General features: G+C 39.4%; 3 protein-coding genes across 3 annotated transcripts; 2 read left to right on the forward strand and 1 right to left on the reverse strand.

Moving 5' to 3' along the window:
- Positions 280-6,614, reverse strand: LOC109713748 (4-alpha-glucanotransferase DPE1, chloroplastic/amyloplastic). The gene is made up of 16 exons (XM_020237936.1): positions 6,160-6,614; positions 5,360-5,422; positions 5,041-5,129; positions 4,901-4,961; positions 4,291-4,369; positions 3,942-4,078; positions 3,695-3,853; positions 3,524-3,600; positions 2,976-3,115; positions 2,816-2,847; positions 2,654-2,728; positions 1,732-1,804; positions 1,543-1,631; positions 1,375-1,419; positions 1,074-1,226; positions 280-677 (listed from the first exon to the last, which is right to left on the reverse strand). The coding sequence occupies exons 1-16, from the start codon at positions 6,538-6,540 to the stop codon at positions 573-575; spliced, it is 1,758 nt and encodes a 585-aa protein (XP_020093525.1). The 5' UTR covers positions 6,541-6,614; the 3' UTR covers positions 280-572.
- Positions 7,128-9,213, forward strand: LOC109713759. Its single transcript, XM_020237948.1, has 2 exons — positions 7,128-8,305; positions 8,574-9,213. Exons 1-2 carry the CDS (start codon positions 7,644-7,646, stop codon positions 9,064-9,066), a joined length of 1,155 nt encoding a protein of 384 aa, XP_020093537.1. The 5' UTR covers positions 7,128-7,643; the 3' UTR covers positions 9,067-9,213.
- Positions 13,350-19,861, forward strand: LOC109707542 (somatic embryogenesis receptor kinase 2-like). The gene is made up of 11 exons (XM_020228876.1): positions 13,350-13,820; positions 15,011-15,143; positions 15,235-15,306; positions 16,046-16,189; positions 16,401-16,472; positions 16,565-16,636; positions 17,056-17,168; positions 17,315-17,449; positions 17,798-18,139; positions 18,617-19,011; positions 19,130-19,861. Exons 1-11 carry the CDS (start codon positions 13,742-13,744, stop codon positions 19,445-19,447), a joined length of 1,875 nt encoding a protein of 624 aa, XP_020084465.1. The 5' UTR covers positions 13,350-13,741; the 3' UTR covers positions 19,448-19,861.

Genomic DNA, 21,149 nt, shown 5'->3' on the forward strand with positions numbered 1-21,149 from the left:
GAGTTCGAATCACATTCAAAATAACAAACGAACAAATTAAGCCAAATCATATTCGAAGTGGCAGAAACCGAGTCGAATTGAGCCACAATCGAGACTCATAAACATTATATCTGTATACTCTAAGTGAATTAATTGAATATTTCTAATACTTTCAGCTTTCGAAATTAATAATTACAGCACGAACTTACCCGCATGGACGTCTCAAGCGGCATGTGCGAGCACGTGCGAGAATCGTGCCAACTGGTACCAAATCACAGGCAAGACCGGATCAACCAAAAATAACAGAAACATAAAACCACCACAAATTTATTTTGTTGGGCCTCTAAATTCTAGACCCAGCACAATCCAGAAAATTGGGCCGCAGCCGTATTTGCTCATATCTGGGTAAGGGCGCGAGGAGTCCCAACGCAAGGTTCGAGTGCGCAATTACATATGCCATTACCGATAAACGATCTAGGCATAATTTATTATTCGATAGATTGAAAATCCTACCGAAAACAACTTTATTCTTTCCAGATGCTTCAAGGAAAATTGAAACAACTAAAAAATTTTAGTAGCTAAAACCTCGTGCTTCATACCCTATTGTACATTGTAAGCAGTTTCTTTAGTTCCACTGCCTGGCGCTTCATGTCGTCGAAGCGAATCCAGCTCGGGATCCTCCATCTCCAGTTTCCTAGCTGTTATGGCAAAACAAAAGATTAAAGAAAATGGAAAGGAACTCGTGAGTGTTTGGTTTATGATTTTTCTTTTCTATTTTTGAGATTTGTTTATGGCTAATAACTGGTGACAAGAAACCACATGATCGCAGATGGAACTTCGATCGAGAAACACGTAAAGCAATAGCCAGGTATTAGATAGAGACCAATCCAGGGCTTTTACAGTGGCAAGATGATAAATTAAATCGGCAGGTCCCAGAGAGAATATAGACAGTTGTTGGTAGAGGCTCGTTTTTTTTTTTTAATAAAAAAATATATCACTGCTTTTGAAAAAGCTCTTTTAAAAAGGTGATTCTGCAGAAGGCCAATCTGGGTAAAATAGACCACTAAAGCACAAAGAAATGTTAGCCAACGAACCTGTGTTGCTGGGGTGTTCATTCTAGCATTACTGTCGAGACACAGTATGTCTTGCATCGGAACAATAGCAGTACGCGCAACAGAAGACATCGCGGCATGAATCAACGCCCAAGAAATGCCACTCTCCTTGGTGCTTGCGAGATACTTACTAACCTAAAAATAGTGGGATATTTTTTAAATTGTGCATTGGACAAGACAATTCAACACAGATTAGTCAGCATCACCAAATAGCAAAATAGGATATCATCAACTAGATCACTCTATGCAATAAGTTCATACATCTTGTTGTAAAGATACTCACATTGCGTTTTTCTTCTTCAGCTAAGTTTCCCCACCATCCCAGCACCTAAGACATGGGAGTTGTAGTTTTAATTACCAAACTCATGGACACTTTATGATAGATAAATTAGGTACTCCAGTACTTAGGCCTCAATGAGGAAAGATAAAGCAAAATTTTGCGAGTCCTAACTGTATCGTTATCATGTGTTCCAGTGTAAACAACTTGATCCTGTTCATGGTTATGGGGCAAGTGCGGGTTATCTGGACCACCTCCAAATGCTGAGCCATCAAAAAAGAAATAAAACAAGAAATTATTCAGGTAACCCTAATTGAAAAATGTCTTCATTAATAATAAACTAAAGAGCCTGAGGGGCACTACCAAACTGGAGAACTGCCATTCCAGGAGCCCCAATATCTTTCCTTAATTGAACAACGTCCTCCGTTATCACCCCCTATAGAATTGATGGTAGGAAGTAGCAGATTAACAAACTTATACAATATGGACAAAAAGGAAACGAAAAAAAGAGATACAGATGAAGAATGCTATTTACCATCTAAAAGGGGCATTTTTCTAATTTCTAAAGGAATTCTTTTCTCTGTCACCAGACCATAAATTTTTAAGATACTTCTATTGCATATAATTTATTGAATAACTTATTTCAAAAATGTTAAAACAAAAAAGAGAAAAAACTCAATAACTGATAACCCTACATGTAGAGTTTCTCCCCACATCTGCTCATTTTCTTCTTCTCTATACCATCCTTACAGCCATTGTGGTTCATAAGTAATAAGAAATGGGGGATAAAATATGAAATTCACACCGCCTTTCTCTTGTCCTCCCTAATATAACTTATCCACATGCACTCACTACATAGATAAGATATGCGAATAATTGCATTCCCACCTCCCGAATTTTCTACCTTGTATTAAAATGTTTAAATATTTCGTTCCTTTGTTTTCTTGGTCCCCAGTAAGCAGGTCAACTGCTGGAGGGAAAAACTTCTACCATAATCTGTTGGAACTTGCCATTAAAATCTTACTGTATTAACGAAAGGGAAAATAATGACCATCCTTATATTGCCTACTAGCATTATCATGTTACGCAGATCTAAGGTCATTTTATGTTTTTACTTGAATCTTTGTGTTTTCCTGTATTTAAAATTTCTTTTTTTTAAAAAAAATAGTCTTAAATGTTTGATATGTGGATCTACCCATTAAATCTTCTTCCTATTGTATTTCCTCCAACATGCAGCAGACATGTTAACTTGTCCAATCAAGAACTGACGCTTAATTAAGCATACCAGGTCCTCCGCAATGATATCTATTTTACCAACAGCTCTGAATATGGCCTCAAAGAAAGCTTCCCTTGGTCCAGCCTACTATCAGTTGAAAAGGAAAAGTAAGTATTATCAAAAAATAGTTTCTCTAAAAAGAAGTACTACTTCATGTACGTTTAAGCGCACCTTCCAACTTCCAACCAGTGCTACCTTTGACCCTGCATGAATGAAAATGAGCAAGTTTCAACAATAAAAGTGCTTTCTCAACAAAACCATATTGTTTTGAAGCTTGAGTGTAAAGAAATATGTTAGTAGAAAGCAAGTAAATGGCCCATATCAAACTAACCAGAAGGAACAGCCCAATAGCCAGATAAGCCTCGGAAATGGTCTATGCGAAATTCATCGTATAAATCAAGTGCACGTCTGATTCTTTGTATCCACCATGTATAACCATTAGCTTCCATGGCTCGCCAGTCGTACAAAGGGCTGTTAAGTAGACAATGTATTAAAGGACATTAGGGTGTCATACACTGAAGTACTGAGGAATAATGCTACCAAAGCTCAATGATAATTTGGTTGAATGTGATATCCTGTCTTACCAGAGTAAGAAAAGTTAAATACCACATAACAGCAGCCACTTTTGTTCAGGAAGGATAAGAAATATCTAGAGAAAGGAATACAATGATCTATATGTACCAGCTGATCACGATGATACTCTTGACGAGGAGAGGCCCAATGCTAAAATTTGGGACTACAGTTATATAGCTTTTTTAAATGGATTAACACTAATCCAGGAAGAAAGTAAACTTGAATCATCAAAACAAACTTTTCTAAGTTACTGGAATAAAAAAATTAGGCATACTGAAACATCCTAGTAAGGAAAAGAGTTTCAACCTGTCCCATAGCTGACCAGTTTCACTAAAGAAGTCTGGTGGAACACCGCTAACAAGAATTGGAAAACCGTTTCTATCCTGAGCAAAAGGTATTAGTTATAAGCAACAGATAAGATGCCAGAAGCCTAAAATGGAAAAATAAATGACAGCTTGATGAAAATGAACTGCATACCAGCAAGAATGATTTCCTATTCGCCCAGACGTCTGCACTATGATAACCTACGTAGATAGGCATGTCACCTATTATCTTAATTCCCAACTTTTGTGCATGGCCTCGAACTCTCTGCCATTGTCTTTGGAACAAGAACTGTTGTGCAATGAAAATGTCTATCTGCAACATGCGAAATACAGTTCTTATATATGAGGGCCTGACTGTTCTTTCGAAAATTTTGTGAGAAATAATAAATAAAAATGCTTACAAAGCCTTTGTAGTTTTGAGATATTTCTTCCAAAGCACATAGATGGCGATTTTTTAGAGGTTCAGGCCACTCATTCCAAGAGAAACTGTTAATGCTACTGTCAATTGCAGCAAATAGAGCTGCATCTTCAAGCCAACCTGTTGAAGGACAAAATTAATTAAAAGCAAAAAAGGAACTACAGCCTACCCATATGACTGAAAATTGAATAATAGCAAAACTCCCTTTTGCTGAAGCTAGTAAGCAGTTATCTGAGCTTATATCCACAAAAACAGCATCTCTTATATGCAGGTATGAATGCAGAACTAGTATGAAGCAACAATAATAAGCTGCATAACAATGACACACTCACCTGAAATTTTAGGATCTTTTCGGAAGTCAGAAAGCTGGTTTTTGAGATCTCCCTGACTTTCAAGAAGCCGCTCTGCTGCCTATCAAGAAAAAGTCTCAGAGCTTTTAGCTAGCACTTTTTTAAATATCTCCAATTAGAAGCCACTGATTCAGTAACCTACACAACTGATTTGCAAATCAAATACTGTATGTAAAAAGAAAAAAAAAACTTTCTATTTCAGGTACATTTTTACAAACATATCACTGTGTGAAACAGATCAAGAGATGGCCCATGGCCAACGATGAAACATGTAATAGATTCATTCAGAAAAACAATTTACTCGAATGAAATCGCATATTAGTAAGAAAAATGTATTCAAGATCTTTTATAATAAAGCATTAGCAATGTTTAGACATATTACAGTTTAAGGTAAAAGGTGCATTATCAAAAGAGCAATTTATGTTATAAAATGAGAACGTAATTAACGTAATAGCCTTGCAAATAATGGTTCTATTCATTAATCACATTTAGATTTAAAACCTATAATAATAGTTCGGCAGTCAACCAATGGCACAACTTAAAAATAATGCTGTGAAAATTGTAAAACAAATACCAAGGATCACCAACTAACCTTTGCTATTAAAGGTTCCTTTATTTCTGCAACAGTTTCAAATTCAACATGTTCCATATCCCTATCGTTTATTAAAAATTCAGAACAAGCCAATTATTATACGATTATTTTGACAGCAGCCAAGAGAATTGGATACTCACAATGGCTTTGGAAGTTCATCCTCCATTAGTAGGCCATCTTTCACGAGCTCTTCTAAAGAAATCAGAAGAGTATTACCACAATTTGCATCCTGCATGTTGAAGAATTACATCAGTTGTGATAATATAGAATTCTTATGTTGGTAGAGCAATAGAGAACTGCTCTTACCTTGAATTATCTCTTACATTACAATTATTAACAATTAAATACTAGATAAATCAGTTCAATCAAGTAAAACTTTGTAGAAATACAGGATGCAGAGGAGAACTAGAATAGAACTATCATGATAAACCGCACCCTTCCTTCATATAATAGCATTACCTGTCCTGCATATGGAGATCCATCTTCTCTTGACTTCCTTCCCGGAGGAACAAGAGGAAGTACCTGGGCAAAAAAACATCCTCATGCCAGATAACTTTAAACTGTTATAACAAATTCACTAACCAAACTAAACCAGCTCAAATTTAAAAGAAAAGGAAAAAAGTTGAGAACTTCCATATATATATATATATATATATATATATATATTCCTTCAGGAAACAGTTACTAATAAAAATCAAGAAGCTACCCTTTAAAAAAGAGCATCTATGATTGCATTTATATTCTTTTGTTAATGTTAATGTCAATAAGACGACCTTCATTCCTAGTTTCAGTTAAAAAAAAAAGAGAAAGAAAATAGGACAAACAAAGTAAATAAAGTTTGGGTAGATTGAGCTCTCAAGTCAATTTGATCATCAACCTTTATTGTCGCGTCACAGTGATACCACAATGTCGGTCCATGTAAATGTGACGTTATAATAGTGCACATAGAACAGGTAACATTTATACACTGAGCAATGTTACCAACATAGCTGATTTTGATTTGAATCCAATCACTATTCACTGATGGAATTTGGCTAGATTCAATGTTTGCTATGTGAAATACCTATTAAAATCGCTTCCCTTGAACATTAGGTTGAATTCTACTCTCTGAATTATTTCCTCAGGCCCTGCTAAAACTGCAATTTTTAACGTAGCATCCCCTCTGATTATCCCAACTAAAATATAATCTTAGCTAACCGAAAGAGAATTATACAAAATAATAAGAAAAAAACAAGGTTAAAAAAAAAAAAGGAAAATACCTGCCAAACTGCGCATCCGGCGGAGTGAAGCCAATCTAAGAACCGGAGCGCCTCGTCGCCGAGATCTCCGATCCCGTAGGGCCCCCGCAGCGAAGTCGGGTGGAGGAGCACCCCCGCCCTGCGCCGTCGCCCGGGATCCACCGCCGGGAACCGCGTCGCGTATTCCTCCGGCAGGTTCTCGCCGGCGGCGACCGCCGGAAACTCCGATCGGACGGCCGAGATCCCCCGAGATCGCGATCGGATGCTCGGATCGCGCCGAGATCGCAACGCCAGGGATCGATCGGCGGCGAAGGGAGGTAGGAACGGAGATTTGGAGGGGAATGGAGTGGAGAAGGAGAAGGCGATGGGATCGGCGAAGAGGAGGGATCGAGAGAGCGCCATGGGAGATGCAGAGGAGCGGAGAGGAGAGGAGGGGAGGATAGGGTTTAGGGCTTTGAGGAGGTGGAGGATATGGGTTTAAGGAGCGAGGGAGATGCTAGAAAGAACGTGAAACGAAGGGGACGTTTAGATTCGCGCGAAGTAAAAGATTAGTTTCCGATTTCCGTCGGCGGTTAAAAGAGATTATTACAGGCGCGCGTTCCTCGTGGAAAACATTACTACGAGTGGCCGAATCATCTGAGCCTTCTGATGCCTTCATCTGATAAAATGGACGGCGGATGCTCGCTAGCGCTTAAGTGATCGATAAGGGAGGATCATACCTACCAGGACAATGCCCATAATCACATTATCTATAATTAATTAGTCATATTTTTAAAAAATAAAAATATTTTTCTCAGCGATAGTGAAGGGAGAGGATCGTGCCTCCCATGATTCTACAAAAAAGATGAAGTTTACTACGCGACAACCACATCAATATCTATAACTAATTAATCATATTTTTCTCAAAAGATAAAAATATAGTAAAAATATTTTTTTAAAAAAATTATGATAAATAGATAATTTTTAAGAGTAATATCATCTCAGTAATACCTCACCTCTGTAGTCGCTAGGATTCTTCTTTTTTTTCTTTTTTCTTTTTTTTTTTAACTCTTTCGAGGCCCGTGTTGTCTCATTGCTGTAGCCTAATTCATTTTTTCAATGAATAAAACAGGTAGCGTGCTATCTACTCCTCAAAAAAAAAAAGAAAAAAAAAATCATGTTAGTAATGTGACTATAAATGTTCTAAACTTTTTCGCTCTTGGGTCTCAACGATTTGATGGGCCTAAGCTAATTAATGGGCTGCAGTGGGCCGTATGGATCTGAAGCAGCTGCATTGTCGGATAGCTTATTTAATTTAAATTTAATTTAATTTTGTTTTTGTATTGTTAAGACGATGGTTCTCAAGTCCACTAAATTCTAGTTTCGTGGTTGTCCTACGAGCCTTTCGTTATAGATTTTGCATATCCAAAATCGGATAAGGCGCCAAAACCCCGCCAACCCCGCTCCTGCATGCATGCTGCTGATCACTTCCTCCTCCCTCCTCCTCCTCCTCGCTCTCAACCCCAATGAATCTGAATCTCCTCTTCCATTCCCCTCCCTCCTCTTACCCTCTCCGAAACTATGCCGTCGCCGTCGCTGCCGCCTCCTCTTCTTCGTCGTCGTCATCGTCATCGTTTCCGGGGGCCGTGATCGTCGGCGGGGGGTTATCGGGGCTGGGAGCGGCGGCGCACCTGGCGTCCCACTCCGTGCCGTTCCTCCTCCTGGAGGCGTCCGACGGGGTGGGCGGGCGCGTGCGCACCGACGCGCTGGACGGCGGCTTCCTCCTCGACCGCGGCTTCCACATCCTCGCTGACGGCCCTTCCCGAGTGCTCGGCGGCTCCTGGACTCACCGGACCTCCGGCCCTCCCGGCCTTCTACCCGGCGCGCCCTCGTCCGCCTCCCCGACCGGCGCTCGCCCTCGTCCTCCGACGCCACCTTCCGCCGCCCCGCTCTCCGCCTCTCCCCTCCCTCCTCTGCCCCCCGTCGGCTCCCTCCCAGACAAGCTCCTCGTCGCCCTCGCCCGCCTCCGCTCCGCCGCCTCCCCCGACGCCCTCCTCCTCTCCGCCCCCGAGTCCCCACCTCGCTCCTCCTCCCACCGCCTCGGTTCTTCCCCGCGACTTCGTCGCCCGCTTCCTCCGCCCTTCCTCGCCGGCATCTTCTTCGACCCCGACGTCTCCACCTCCTCCCCGCCTCTTCCACCTCGTCTCAAGCCCTCGCCCTCGGCGACAACGCCCCCCCTCCGCCGGCATCGGCGCCCTCTCCCTCACAGCTCGCCTCCCGCCTCCCCCCCGACTCCTCCGCCTCCCTCCCCGGTCTCCTCCCTACCCGCCCCGGCTCCCCCCGCCGTACCCTCTCCGCCTCCGGCGACGTCGTCTCCCCCGCCCTCGGCGTCATCGTCGCCGCGACTCGCTCCGCGCCGAAGCGAGCGCCCCTTCTATATCCTCTAATCGTAATAATAATAAGAAGAAGAAGAAAAAACCGGCCCGGAGCACGGTCTGTTTATACTTCTCCGCGGACCGGGCCCCGATCCGGGACCCGGTTCTCATCCTTAACGGGTCGGGTCGGGGCATAGTGAACAACATGTTCTTCGTGACCAACGTGGCCCCGTCCTACGCGCCCCAGGGGAAGGTCTTGGTGTCCGTGTCTCTAGTCGGCTCGTACCGCGATCGGTCGGACGGAGATTTGACGTCTCAGGTGCTGGACGAGCTGGGAGAGTGGTTCGGGGCGGAGGAGGTCGGCGACTGGCGGCATCTGAGGACGTACCGGATTGATTTCGCGCAGCCGGACCAGACCCCGCCGACCGACCCCCTCGGGAGGGACCCCAGGGTGGCCGACGGCGTGTACATGTGCGGCGACCACTGGAGCTGGGCCACCTTCGACGGGGCGCTCGTGTCCGGGAGGAAGGCCGCAGAGGCCTTGATGAAGGACAAAGGATTGACCCCCAAATAAAATTCATTCATCACTGTTTTAAGATTCATGTCTGCGAGACACCACAATTTTGTCGGTGACTATTGTTTCTGAATTTGAGTTCAGTATATAAGTGTACTACTACGAAGATTCTTTCAATTATTTAAAATTGTTTCACTAGTAAATTTATAACTCAGCTGCAAGAATAATATTATTTAGCAGCTAGTTGTTCGATCGGAGTTGACAGTTTTTAGATGAAAAATATTCAAAATAAATTAAATATATATATATATAGAGTTGAACTGGGCTACTATTAGTAGCAAAATTCCATTGTTGCTATCAGTTTTTTAGCCTTTGGATCAACTCTTTTCATTATTTCTAACTATTGGATTAAATACTAAAACCCAGTGGGGACCACTCAATCCTAGGAGGACAACTCAATTCTAACCGACTAATATCATTCCGACCATACAATTTTTCATCCAAGGGTTAAACACTTGATAGCAAAAAGAGCGTTTTACTATTAATAGTATTCCAGCCTAATTCTATATATATATATATATATGTTGAGCCAGTTAGGCGCAAACAGCTGGCACGCCGGGTCCATACTCGTAAGACGGCTAAAACGGTAGACCTAGAGTGCACCGGACGCATGCGAGCTATACTGGGCCGAGGAGTTATAGCAACCGCAAGCAGTTACGAGCGGTTCCGATCGGCCGAAGGTGGTCCTACGAATCAGGGGATAGTGGCTGATCGTGCAAGAGCAATAACTGACGCAATGGCAGTTCTATAAATAGACATACGATACCCTGAAAAGGGGTCTTCGCCCCTGCGCACAAAAGACCACATTTATTTTCCTGCATCTTTCTATTCTCGCATTTACCGCTTTCCCTAGGAGTAGTTCCTGTAATTTAGCATACTCGGAGTCTGTCTGCCCTACGGGCATCACTCCTCTATCCCCATACTTGGAGTCTGTCTGCCCTACGGGCATCACTCCCCTGTTCGTGTACTTTTTCCTATTTGCTATTCAATAGAAAGTCATCTTCGGCTCTTCCTGCCGATCAGATCTCAAGTTGTTCAGCCATTCGGCTCATTTCTTAGGCGAATTCTGGACTTCCCCTCTCCATTCGGCTCATCCTGCCGAAGCGAATTTACTGTGGAAGCTTTTGAACCCGGCTGATTCGATCCCTCATCGGTCGAATCGCTTGATCCTTTGTGGGCGCATATTTCGAGGGTCATAATTCGCAGCCGTCTCGCACCCCGACGTTCTTCCCGAGGAGGAGTATTGACCTGGTCAAGGGTCGGGACTTTCGGCCGCCAACATATATATATATATATATATAGAGAGAGAGAGAGAGAGAGAGAGAGAGAACTAGACTACTATGCTATTAATAGCACCAAGTCATTGGTGCTACTAAGTTTTTGACCATTGAATTAAGAGATATGCAGTTATGATGATGTGGGCACCCTAAGGTTGAGTGGGTGATTGGTTGAATAGTATGATCTAACGGTTGAAAACGATCAAAATGGTAGATCTAATGGCGGAAAACTTGGTAGCACCAAGTGCTTCGTGCTATATATATATATATATATATATATATATATATATATATATATAAAAGTAATTTATTTACCAAAAAAAGAAAAAAGAAAAACCAAAGGACAAAAAAGGAAAAAATCAAGAGGATATAAAATTAAAAAATAAAAAAGTGGCTCCGTAAAGCCCGGAAACGGCTCCCGATTAGTAAAGTTGTAGCCCGAGATAAAGCAACCTCACGTGAGTTGTGACGCAGCAGTGCCATGCACAGAGCACGTTGCCATAGCATTACTTGTAAGAAACTTCAATTACAAAAGTCTAATAAAGCTTCCAGAAAACTCTAGGCAACTACACCACTGTTTTAAAATATAAGTGTGAGTTAGTTTCCTATTTGCCTNTAGTACCCTGTGATTTAAAGTGTATCAAGTTAGTATCCTGTGGTTTCTCACTTTATCACTTTAGTACCCTGTGGTTTCACACTTTATCACTTTAGACTCTGTGGTTTATTTCTGTATCAAGTTAATACTCTGTGGTTTTATTTTTGTATCAAGTTAGTATCCAGTGATTTTATTTTTCTCTTAATGACATTTTAAAACACAGGGCATTAAAGTAAGAAAGTGTGAAACTACTGGGGTAGTATTTGAAGTTTACTTTTCAAAAAAAAAAAAAGATTTTGGAGAAGCGTGGTTAAGTTTTACTGCAACATAGCTACAACAGCATGTGCATGTTTGTTAAGAGATATAAGTCGATTTATGAGAGCTTTATAATGCCTTGTGTGTATTTTTTATATTTTTAGAGAGAAATATAACATACTATTCGCTTTATTCATTTTCAAAAATAAATTTAACTAAAAATATGAAGCAAGTTGACTTTCGAACTTGATATTGTAGATATTAACGATTAAGCTCTTTAGCATTTGCATTAGTAAAGGTCAATATGTGCACTTATATGTCACTAACGTGAATTATACAGTACTGACTATATCTAGTACAATTGGCTAAAAACTTAATAATTGGTACCGAGGTTTCAAGTTTGAAACTTAATAATTGCTTCATATTTCTAGCTGAACGAAGCAAGTAGCATGAATAAAAAGGATAAATTTTTGTAACCATAATTTACAATGACGGATAAGAATATTACCGCACAGGTTTTGAGTTTTTCATGTAACTGATTCGGTCAATAATTTCTCTAATGAGTTAAATGTTAGAGTTAACATGGTAATTCGATCTCTTTCTATTTTCAAACTTTTAAAAGTTTTATAAACTTGGCTTTTATATCGATTTCTTTGCGTCTTAAGAGTGGCATATATTTAAACTTAAGTTCGATGAACAAAATGTTAATTAATAGGTTTAAAATGAGATTAGGTGCTAGCTAAAAAAGCAAAAAAAAAAAAAGAAGAAAATCAACAGGTTAACTTTTTCGAATAACTCTAGCTTAACATTAATCATGCAGTTATAGCTAATTAAATAAGTGAAGGCATTTAATTAGTATTTTGTGCACTTTCGCAACTATAATTTTTATTAATATAAAAAATTATTTTAAAATTTAAAATTAAATTAAATTAATTAAAAGATTAAATAGTAAAATTAAAATTTTAAAAATTAAATAATCAATTTGAGATGATCCATAGTCTAAATAAATTCTAAACATTTTTCCAAAATAAAAGTGAGCAATGCATTTCTCGTATAGAAAAAAGGGAAAACTTTAAAAAAACCCCCTGTGATTTCAGAGTTTATCACTTAAGTACCCTGTGGTTTAAAGTGTATTAAGTTAGTACCTTGTGGTTTCTGACTTTATCACTTTAGTACCCTGTGATTTAAAGTGTATCAAGTTAGTATCCTGTGGTTTCTCACTTTATCACTTTAGTACCCTGTGGTTTCACACTTTATCACTTTAGTACCATGTGATTTAAAAAACCACAGGGTACTAACTTGATACAAAATTAAAAACACATGGTACTAAAGTGATAATGTGCAAAACCATAGGGTACTAACTTGATACACTTTAAACCACAGGGTACTAAAGTGATAAAGTGAGAAACTACAGGGTACTAACTTGATACATTTTAAACCACATGGTACTAAAGTGAAAAAAATTGAAACCATAAGGGGGTTTTTTGAAGTTTTCCCAAAAAATTATCGACCACCTTAGGACTTTTTTCGAAAATAACCCTGTAAAATTTCGTATTTGCCAAACTAATCCTGTAAAATTTTTATTTGTGAAACTAACCCTCCTTTCACCACGTGGGCGCCACGTCAGGGATTCCTCAAAAAGAAGGTGAATCGTTCACCGTTTTTGTAATTTTTGTTGTAAAAGCGGTGAATAGTTCACCGCCTTAGCGGTGAACCATTCACCGCCTTTAGTGCAAAATTTTTCTTTCCGCCCTTTTTCCTTTCCGCCCTCTCAAGTCCACCGTTTCTGTGCCCTCGAGAAGACGGGAAACGATTCACCGTCTTATCAAGGACATTATATTATGGACTTGGAAAGATTTGCGCAAAGTAGGAATTTGTACTAAAGACGGTAAATGGTTCACCGCCTTATGAAGACGGTGAACCATTCACCGCCTTCACAACAAATATCAAAGACGGTGAACGATTCATCGTCTTTTTGAGAAATCCCTGACGTGGCGCCCACATGGCGAGAGGAGGGTTAGTTTCACAAATAAAAATTTCACAGGATTAGTTTGGCAAATACGAAATTTTGCAGGGTTATTTTCGAAAAAAGTCCACCACCTTACCTCACTCTCTACTATAAATAAAATAAAATAAAAAGCCACCCAGAAAAAAAAAAAAAAAAAATTCCGAACACCACGAAGAGAGAGAGAGAGAGAGAGAGAGAGAGAGAGAGCGCAAAAAAGATAGTAAACTCGAGGAATAAAAAGAGGGGGAAGGGGGAGGAGCTACAGTTTCCTCTGAACTCTCTTCTCCCGAATCGCCCCAATCGTTCTCCGTCTCCCTCCTCGATCCCCTCCACGGCATTCCTCTTCGGATCCCTATCCCAACGGTGGTCGCATCGTGGCGAATAGTGGGGATTTGGGGCTCCTACGGAGGCTTCCCTTCTCATTGAGCTCCATTTTGAGGGGGTGGAGGTGGAGCTAGGGTTAGGGTTCTTGCGATGCGCTCGCGCGTTGCAGTTCGCGTGGATCTGGTTGAGTAGAGGCGTGGGATTGAGCTTGAGCAAATGGTGGTCATGGCGCCGTGGGCTGTGTGGTTTATGCTGGTGATCCACCCTTTCCTTAGGGTTTGGGCCAACATGGAAGGTATTGGGTTTTCTTAGTTCTGTAAGATTTAATGCCATTTTGTGTTTGTGATTGATCAGCTTTGGGAAGGGTTTATCTGATTAATTGTGGTTGGTTAGACCTAGCGGATTGTAGAAGTATACAAGAGTAAATTGAAAATGGGAGCTAGCGATGTAGGATTCTTTTTATTATTTTGGGGTGATAAAGCTTTTTCTAGGTGAAGTTTGTTAATATGTTTTGGTAATTCATCTCTCTATTCCTGCTTAGATGGGTCGACAGATTGGCAAAATGACAAAGATGCATCCTACTACTGTCGCAAATCATACTTGATTTGTTCTTAAGCAAACAATGGCGGCTAAGAACTTTTAAGTCATGTTAATTATGAAACATTTCTGTTCAATCAAATGAGTTAAGAATGAAGTAACTCAAGATCTCATCAATAACTTGAAAGCCGTTTACGAGTCGTATACTTGAAAATATTGTAACTGGAAGCTGCCTAGATGCTCAGGATTCTCACTGTTTCGGCCCCTACATATACCAATATTAGGCTTGATAGTTTTTTGGTATTCCCAAATCTAATGAGTTTTTCTTTCCTCCGCTACAAGTGGACTGGGTTTTGATGGGAATTTATTTCCTCCATCTTTAGGCCTGTTTCGACTATTTGATTTTTAATCTACTCATTTGTAATTGTGCTATAATATTTGCATAGAAATTTATAATAAAGATACTTATGCATGTAATTATATGCTTGTATATATGTATAATTTCATTCATGCAGACGTGCATGAAAGGCCGCGTGCATGCATGCGTAACGTCCTGCTCGTGAAACGTTCTACACGACTAAGTACTTTTTTATCACCTTTTGTATTTAGTAGAACAAACAAAAACGGAAAGAAATGGTTGTGCTATGCTATATAGAATGCTTTTTCTTTCTATGTTCGTAAGTCATTATAAATCTTTAAACTACTATTATTTGATGACTATAATTTGTGAGGTTAAGGCAACTAAAGGTTCTGAAATGTAGTAGACATAGGCTGTTCAATCTGGGGATGTCTTCTCTCATTTCTTGCTAGTCTAATAATTCTTTTGTTTCTCAATTAATTATTTGAAGATCGGTTGGCTTGCCCTTGGACGTGAACTTTTACTGTAAATCAGTTAAGCTTGGTGCCTTTTCTACTGATCCTCACATTGTCTGGTTCTGATATCAACAGGTGATGCATTACACACTTTAAGGACCAACTTAAATGATCCTAATAACGTGCTGCAAAGTTGGGATCCAACGCTGGTCAATCCATGCACATGGTTCCACGTTACATGTAATAACGACAACAGTGTTATCAGAGTGTAAGTGGGCTCATTCTAATGCACGTCCCGACTATTTGTGGAATTGATTAGCATTGCTCCTTTTACACAACTTACTATTTTCTAACTTCAGTGATCTTGGTAATGCACAATTGTCCGGTACTTTGGTCCCCCAACTTGGTTTACTGAAGAACCTTCAATATCTGTAAGTTATGCATTGCGACGAGTTCTAACACTTTATTTAGTATTCAAATTGTGTAAAATATATTTGTATTCTTCTTTGTAATCATAGGTCACTAAAACTGCTTGGCATTATTTTCATCTCCCTTTCTAACAAACTAACATAAACTTACTGAATTAAATGAATTAAAAAGGGATAAAGGATGGCTTGCAACCCCAGTTGTTTGTGCTCGATGTTTCCATTGGATTTTCTTTGTAGAATGATTGTAATACATTTTAGTTGCATAAAGTAGCTTTTACTTCTGTCAGTTCCAGTTCATGGTGGAATCAACAAGAGCCAAGGATCATGATATTCGATCTTGTCATTTTGGAAAGAATTATAATAAACATGGTCTTAATCACAGTACTCATATCTTGAGATTTAGAACTATTGTGGCATTTAAGCTGTTTTACAGATTTAGCGTGTACATGTTTGTCATCTCAGCCAATGTTATGTTCATATGTAAAGTTTGACTTGGAATAAACCTTCTATATTATGCTAAGAAAATATCTGGGAAGAAATATTTCACCACAATCTTTTGCATGACACATAGTTTCGAAGCTAGGCTTTGTGAACAACATAATTCTTTTTCTATTTAAAGAAAATGCTATTGCATTTGATAAATCTTATCAGAGTTAGGGCTCCACTTAGCCGTCATGTAGCTGTAATACTTTTGGCAATGTTTTCGTATTGACTATTATCTTAAATAATTTTTTTATAACAGGGAACTTTATAGTAACAACATTAGCGGTATCGTTCCTACCGACCTTGGAAATCTAACGAATTTGGTGAGCTTGGACCTATACCTAAACAATTTCTCTGGAGAAATACCTGACACACTGGGGAAGCTAACGAAACTGCGCTTTCTGTACGGTTATATTTCTTATTCTTATTTACATGAACCTGCCTCTTTTTTGCACGACAAGGATAGCTTCAAATGGCTTGTAAAAGGCAGGAACTACTCTATTTAATACAAAAAAGCGTTATTTTGGTTCTCTTTTTCGAAAGGAAATATTAAATCATAAATTAGCTGGTTAGTAATATTTTATTTTTCTCCTGATGCTTCTGTGCAAGGACAGCCGGCTTAACAACAATAGCTTATCAGGCCCAATTCCTCAATCATTAACCAACATCAATGCACTCCAAGTTTTGTAAGTAGATTTGCTTCTTGTTTGAAAGTTCTTTTTTTCTCTTTTGGTTTTTCTTCTTTCTTTACCTGGTTTTGTTTGTTAAAAAAATGCAGGGATTTGTCAAACAACAATCTATCAGGAACAGTGCCATCTACAGGGTCCTTCTCATTATTCACACCGATCAGGTTTGTTACTGATAAAAGTTCGTTAACTATATGGCTTTTTGACCCCCTCCGCTACACTCCACTGTGGGCAATTTTGAGGACTCTCCAGCTTTTCTTGTGTATTTATCTATTTATTTGCTTGGCATTCCGTTATTTGGTCTTTTTGATTTGAGTTTTTCCTGGCAGTTGAATTGGGGATTACATCAATATTAACAGCCTTTTTGCTTATTAGCCATTAACTATATTAACAAAACTCGCAGTTCATCAACTAAAAAGTGGGCAGAGCCATTAAATTTAACGAAAGTCCCATTAAGAGATCCAAATAACTCAAATCCAAATAAGCAAAAGTTGAGGGATGACAATTTAAAAAAACAAAAGAAAAGAGGAAGTAATGCTGAGTAGGCGGTCAAGATGGCCTAACTGTTTGTATCAAAGTGCAGTTTTGCAAACAACCCTCTTTTATGTGGTCCTGGAACGACAAGAGCTTGTCCAGGTGGCCCTCCCTTAGCTCCACCCCCTCCATTTGTTCCTCCAACTCAACCGTCATCTCAAGGTACTAGTTGTTGCTTGCTTCTGCCCTCTATACCTTTTGAATATTGCGCTTTTTGGTCAACATTTTAATTATAAGCATTAGATGCTTAATTGGCCGCACAGTTTGATAATTTTCTGACCGGAGCTTTTGTTTCGATGCTTGAATAGGTAGTAGTGCCTCCAGCACTGGAGCAATTGCTGGAGGAGTTGCTGCAGGTGCTGCTTTGTTGTTTGCTGCCCCTGCTATTGCATTTGCCTGGTGGCGCCGTCGTAAGCCCCAAGAGTATTTCTTTGATGTACCTGGTTAGTATTTTCATTTCCAAGTTGCACATGAAATATTTGCTCATGCTCCCCTGTAAATCAAAAGGAAAAAAAAAATTCTGAATTTTCAGATATGCTGTCTAAAATTTAATTTCATGGATCTATACCCTTTTTCTTGCAAAAGCATCCCTTTTCACAAACCATCGAGGGGTTAATAAATAATGGGGAATTTCATAAGAAGCTGCACTTTCAAGGGGTATCTGTGAAAATTCAGATTTTATAGGGGTCAGTATGTAATAGACAATTTTGCCAGGATATATATCTAAAATCCCTTTTATATTATGACTTTACCTGAATGTGACAAATAATATGTTACCATGCCGTATACAGCTGAAGAAGATCCTGAAGTTCACTTGGGTCAGCTCAAGAGATTCTCACTTCGGGAACTACAAGTCGCAACCGATAATTTCAGCAACAAGAACATCCTGGGGAGAGGTGGCTTTGGCAAGGTTTACAAGGGCCGTCTTGCTGATGGGTCTTTAGTGGCCGTAAAGAGGCTAAAGGAAGAGCGAACACCAGGTGGAGAGCTCCAGTTCCAAACGGAGGTTGAGATGATTAGCATGGCCGTGCATCGGAACCTGCTTCGTCTCCGTGGTTTTTGCATGACGCCGACTGAACGGCTGCTTGTGTACCCCTACATGGCCAATGGGAGTGTTGCTTCTTGCTTAAGAGGTTCGTACCTTCATCTTGTGCAATGCAGGAACCTGGTTATAACGCTGTCTTAGAAAATTAGTGTTGACATAGTTTAGTTGATTCACATCATAAAAAAATAACTTACTATGCCGTTGTAGCTTATTAAGGAAGCAGGTTGTTAGAATTTTTAAGAATAAAACTTGCCGTAGGCTCTATTCTTTCAGAAAAAATTGGACATATCTCACTTTAAAAAGCTGATATGTAGAGTATATATGATCTTTTTTTTTTTATTCCTCTGGTTTGAGTTGCTTTTTATGTATCAGTGGAGGTAAAGAGCTCTTTGAAGGCATTATATAGGTTTCAATATTTTAAAGTGCCCATGTGATTCACAATATGGGTTGGGGGGGGCGGGGGGTGACCTCCATCTGTTTTGGAAAATCATAGGTTTTAACGGCTCTATAGCATGTGTGGTTTCTACCAATTTGTTGCATAAAAAGATCAAATGCTTGTTTGCAGAGCGACCACCATCTGAGCCGCCACTCGATTGGCCAACTCGGCGATGCATCGCCCTGGGAGCTGCTAGGGGCCTGTCATACTTGCACGACCACTGCGACCCAAAGATCATCCACCGTGATGTCAAAGCTGCGAATATCTTACTAGATGAAGAATTCGAGGCAGTTGTTGGGGACTTTGGCTTGGCTAAGCTTATGGACTACAAGGATACCCACGTAACAACCGCCGTTCGTGGGACGATTGGCCATATTGCTCCAGAGTATTTATCAACCGGGAAGTCTTCGGAGAAGACTGATGTCTTTGGGTACGGAATCATGCTTTTGGAGTTGATTACGGGGCAGAGGGCGTTCGATCTCGCTAGGCTTGCCAACGATGACGATGTTATGTTGCTCGACTGGGTAAGTAATTATTACTTTTGTAGAGTTATTCACGCAAAAGATCAGAATATTTCACTATGTAATTTGGAGGGGGATAAAAAAAAACTTTTTGTCTTCCATAAATAAATGTCATATCCAGGTTAAAGGCCTTCTCAAGGAGAAAAAGCTGGAGATGTTGGTGGACCCCGACCTACAGAATAACTACATAGAATCCGAAGTCGAATCGCTTATCCAAGTGGCACTACTATGCACCCAGGGCTCGCCAATGGAGCGGCCGAAGATGTCGGAGGTGGTGAGAATGCTCGAGGGAGATGGTCTCGCTGAAAGATGGGAAGAGTGGCAGAGAGTCGAAGTTGTACGACAAGAAGATGAGATCGCCCCTCACACCCGTAATTCGGAGTGGATATTAGACTCTACAGATAATCTCCATGCGGTCGAACTATCAGGTCCTAGATAAAACTTTTTTTAAAAAAATAAAACCGAAAGAGGAAAGGGAAATTACTAAATGCTTGTCTAATTACTTCGGTGTTCGAGTGAAATGGTATCAAATGGGGGTAATTGTGGGTGCTTTCTTTTTTTTCATCTTTTTTTCCTTTTTGTTTTGCCTTTCAAGTTACACATGTTAAAACTCAGTTTCTCGCGGAGAGGTAAGATTTCGGGCTTCTGCAGAAGCTACTAAATGTAGACTCTCTGTGTGGAGAGAACAGCGTTGTCAATTAAGATAGAATGTAGTGCTTGTTCATAAGTTGTAAGAGCTTGTTTATGCCAAAATGCTTCCTTTTATTTGCCTAAGAAATGTAAGCTATCTCTTTCTTGTATCATTACTTGTGTTGTCTTTTTATTAAAGAAAAAAACCCTGCACTTTGAGATTTATCTATGCGTATTTTGTTATTGTTTTAAGTAGGTTCAAAAATTCAGAATGATTGGTGAATTAGGTTGTAAACTGCTCGAGCTGATATATCATATTGTTTTACTTCTTAACATTTATTCAGTTCCCAACTAAAAAAAATAAATTACAAAATTAGATTAAAAAAATCTCTTATTTGGCTCATACTATGAAAAACTTATTATTTTATTGAATAATCTTATCCAATTTATATGATTCTACTAAATTAATTACATTTATCATTTACAGAGTTGTTTTTATGAAGTTTACAAATGAATTTAGCACTCGTTACAAAATTTAGGGCCACTTTAAGACAATGGTGGACCGCTGGAGGGTAATTAAAGTAACTTTTAATGTAACGGATAATGGGGCCAAGGGTTATAATGTAACATTTAGTGTAACTTTTAATGAGTTTTTTTTTTTTTTTTTTTTTTTTTTTTTTGAAGTAAAACTTCAAATACCACTTCTATAATTTCACACTTTTTTTACTTTAGTACACTATAGTGTAAAGTGTATCATTTTAATACACCTATGGTTTTATTTTTTTTCTTTCCGTTAGCATCTCTATTAACTCTCCGTTAAATCATATGTAAAAAACTTCATATGCTCTATCTATAATTTATTGAATATTAACTTTAGTACTCTATGGTTTATCGAATTTTTACTTTAGTATCCCGGTTTTAATTTTATCACTGATATAACAAAAAAATTAACGAAGCAAATAACGAAACGAGAAAAACGAAACTATTTGGTACTAAAGTGATACATTTTAAATCACAACATACTAAAATAAAAATTCACGAAATTATAGGTGGTGGTATTTGAAAATTTTTTTTTTTTTCTTAATGCCAGCAAATCCTTTTGAGATGCAGAGTGAGTAGAGGAAGCAGATGAAGGGGAATCGTACAACTCTCATACAAAATGTAGGAATCATTTGAATAAAAACTCCCACAGGTACCCCTTTATCATTTGGTGCGTTGGTTTGTATTAGTACTAAGCCACCTATCCGTTTGGTTGGGGGTTAAGGGGTGGAATAACCCCTTAACCCCCATTGTATTTCCAAACACTTTTAAAAATGGGCGGGTTAGTTAATCCCATCTAATCCCACCAAACTCCAACCAAACACTATTTTCTATTCATAATAACTCACTATCCTTCTTATCCCACATACTCCAATCAAACACTATTTTTCATTATCCTGGACTAACTCCAATCCCCAACCAAGCACAAAAGTACTCTAACTCCACCTTAACCCTAAACTTAACCCTATTCC

This window comes from Ananas comosus, linkage group 1 (assembly GCF_001540865.1).
Source record: "Ananas comosus cultivar F153 linkage group 1, ASM154086v1, whole genome shotgun sequence".
Taxonomy (NCBI): domain Eukaryota; kingdom Viridiplantae; phylum Streptophyta; class Magnoliopsida; order Poales; family Bromeliaceae; genus Ananas; species Ananas comosus.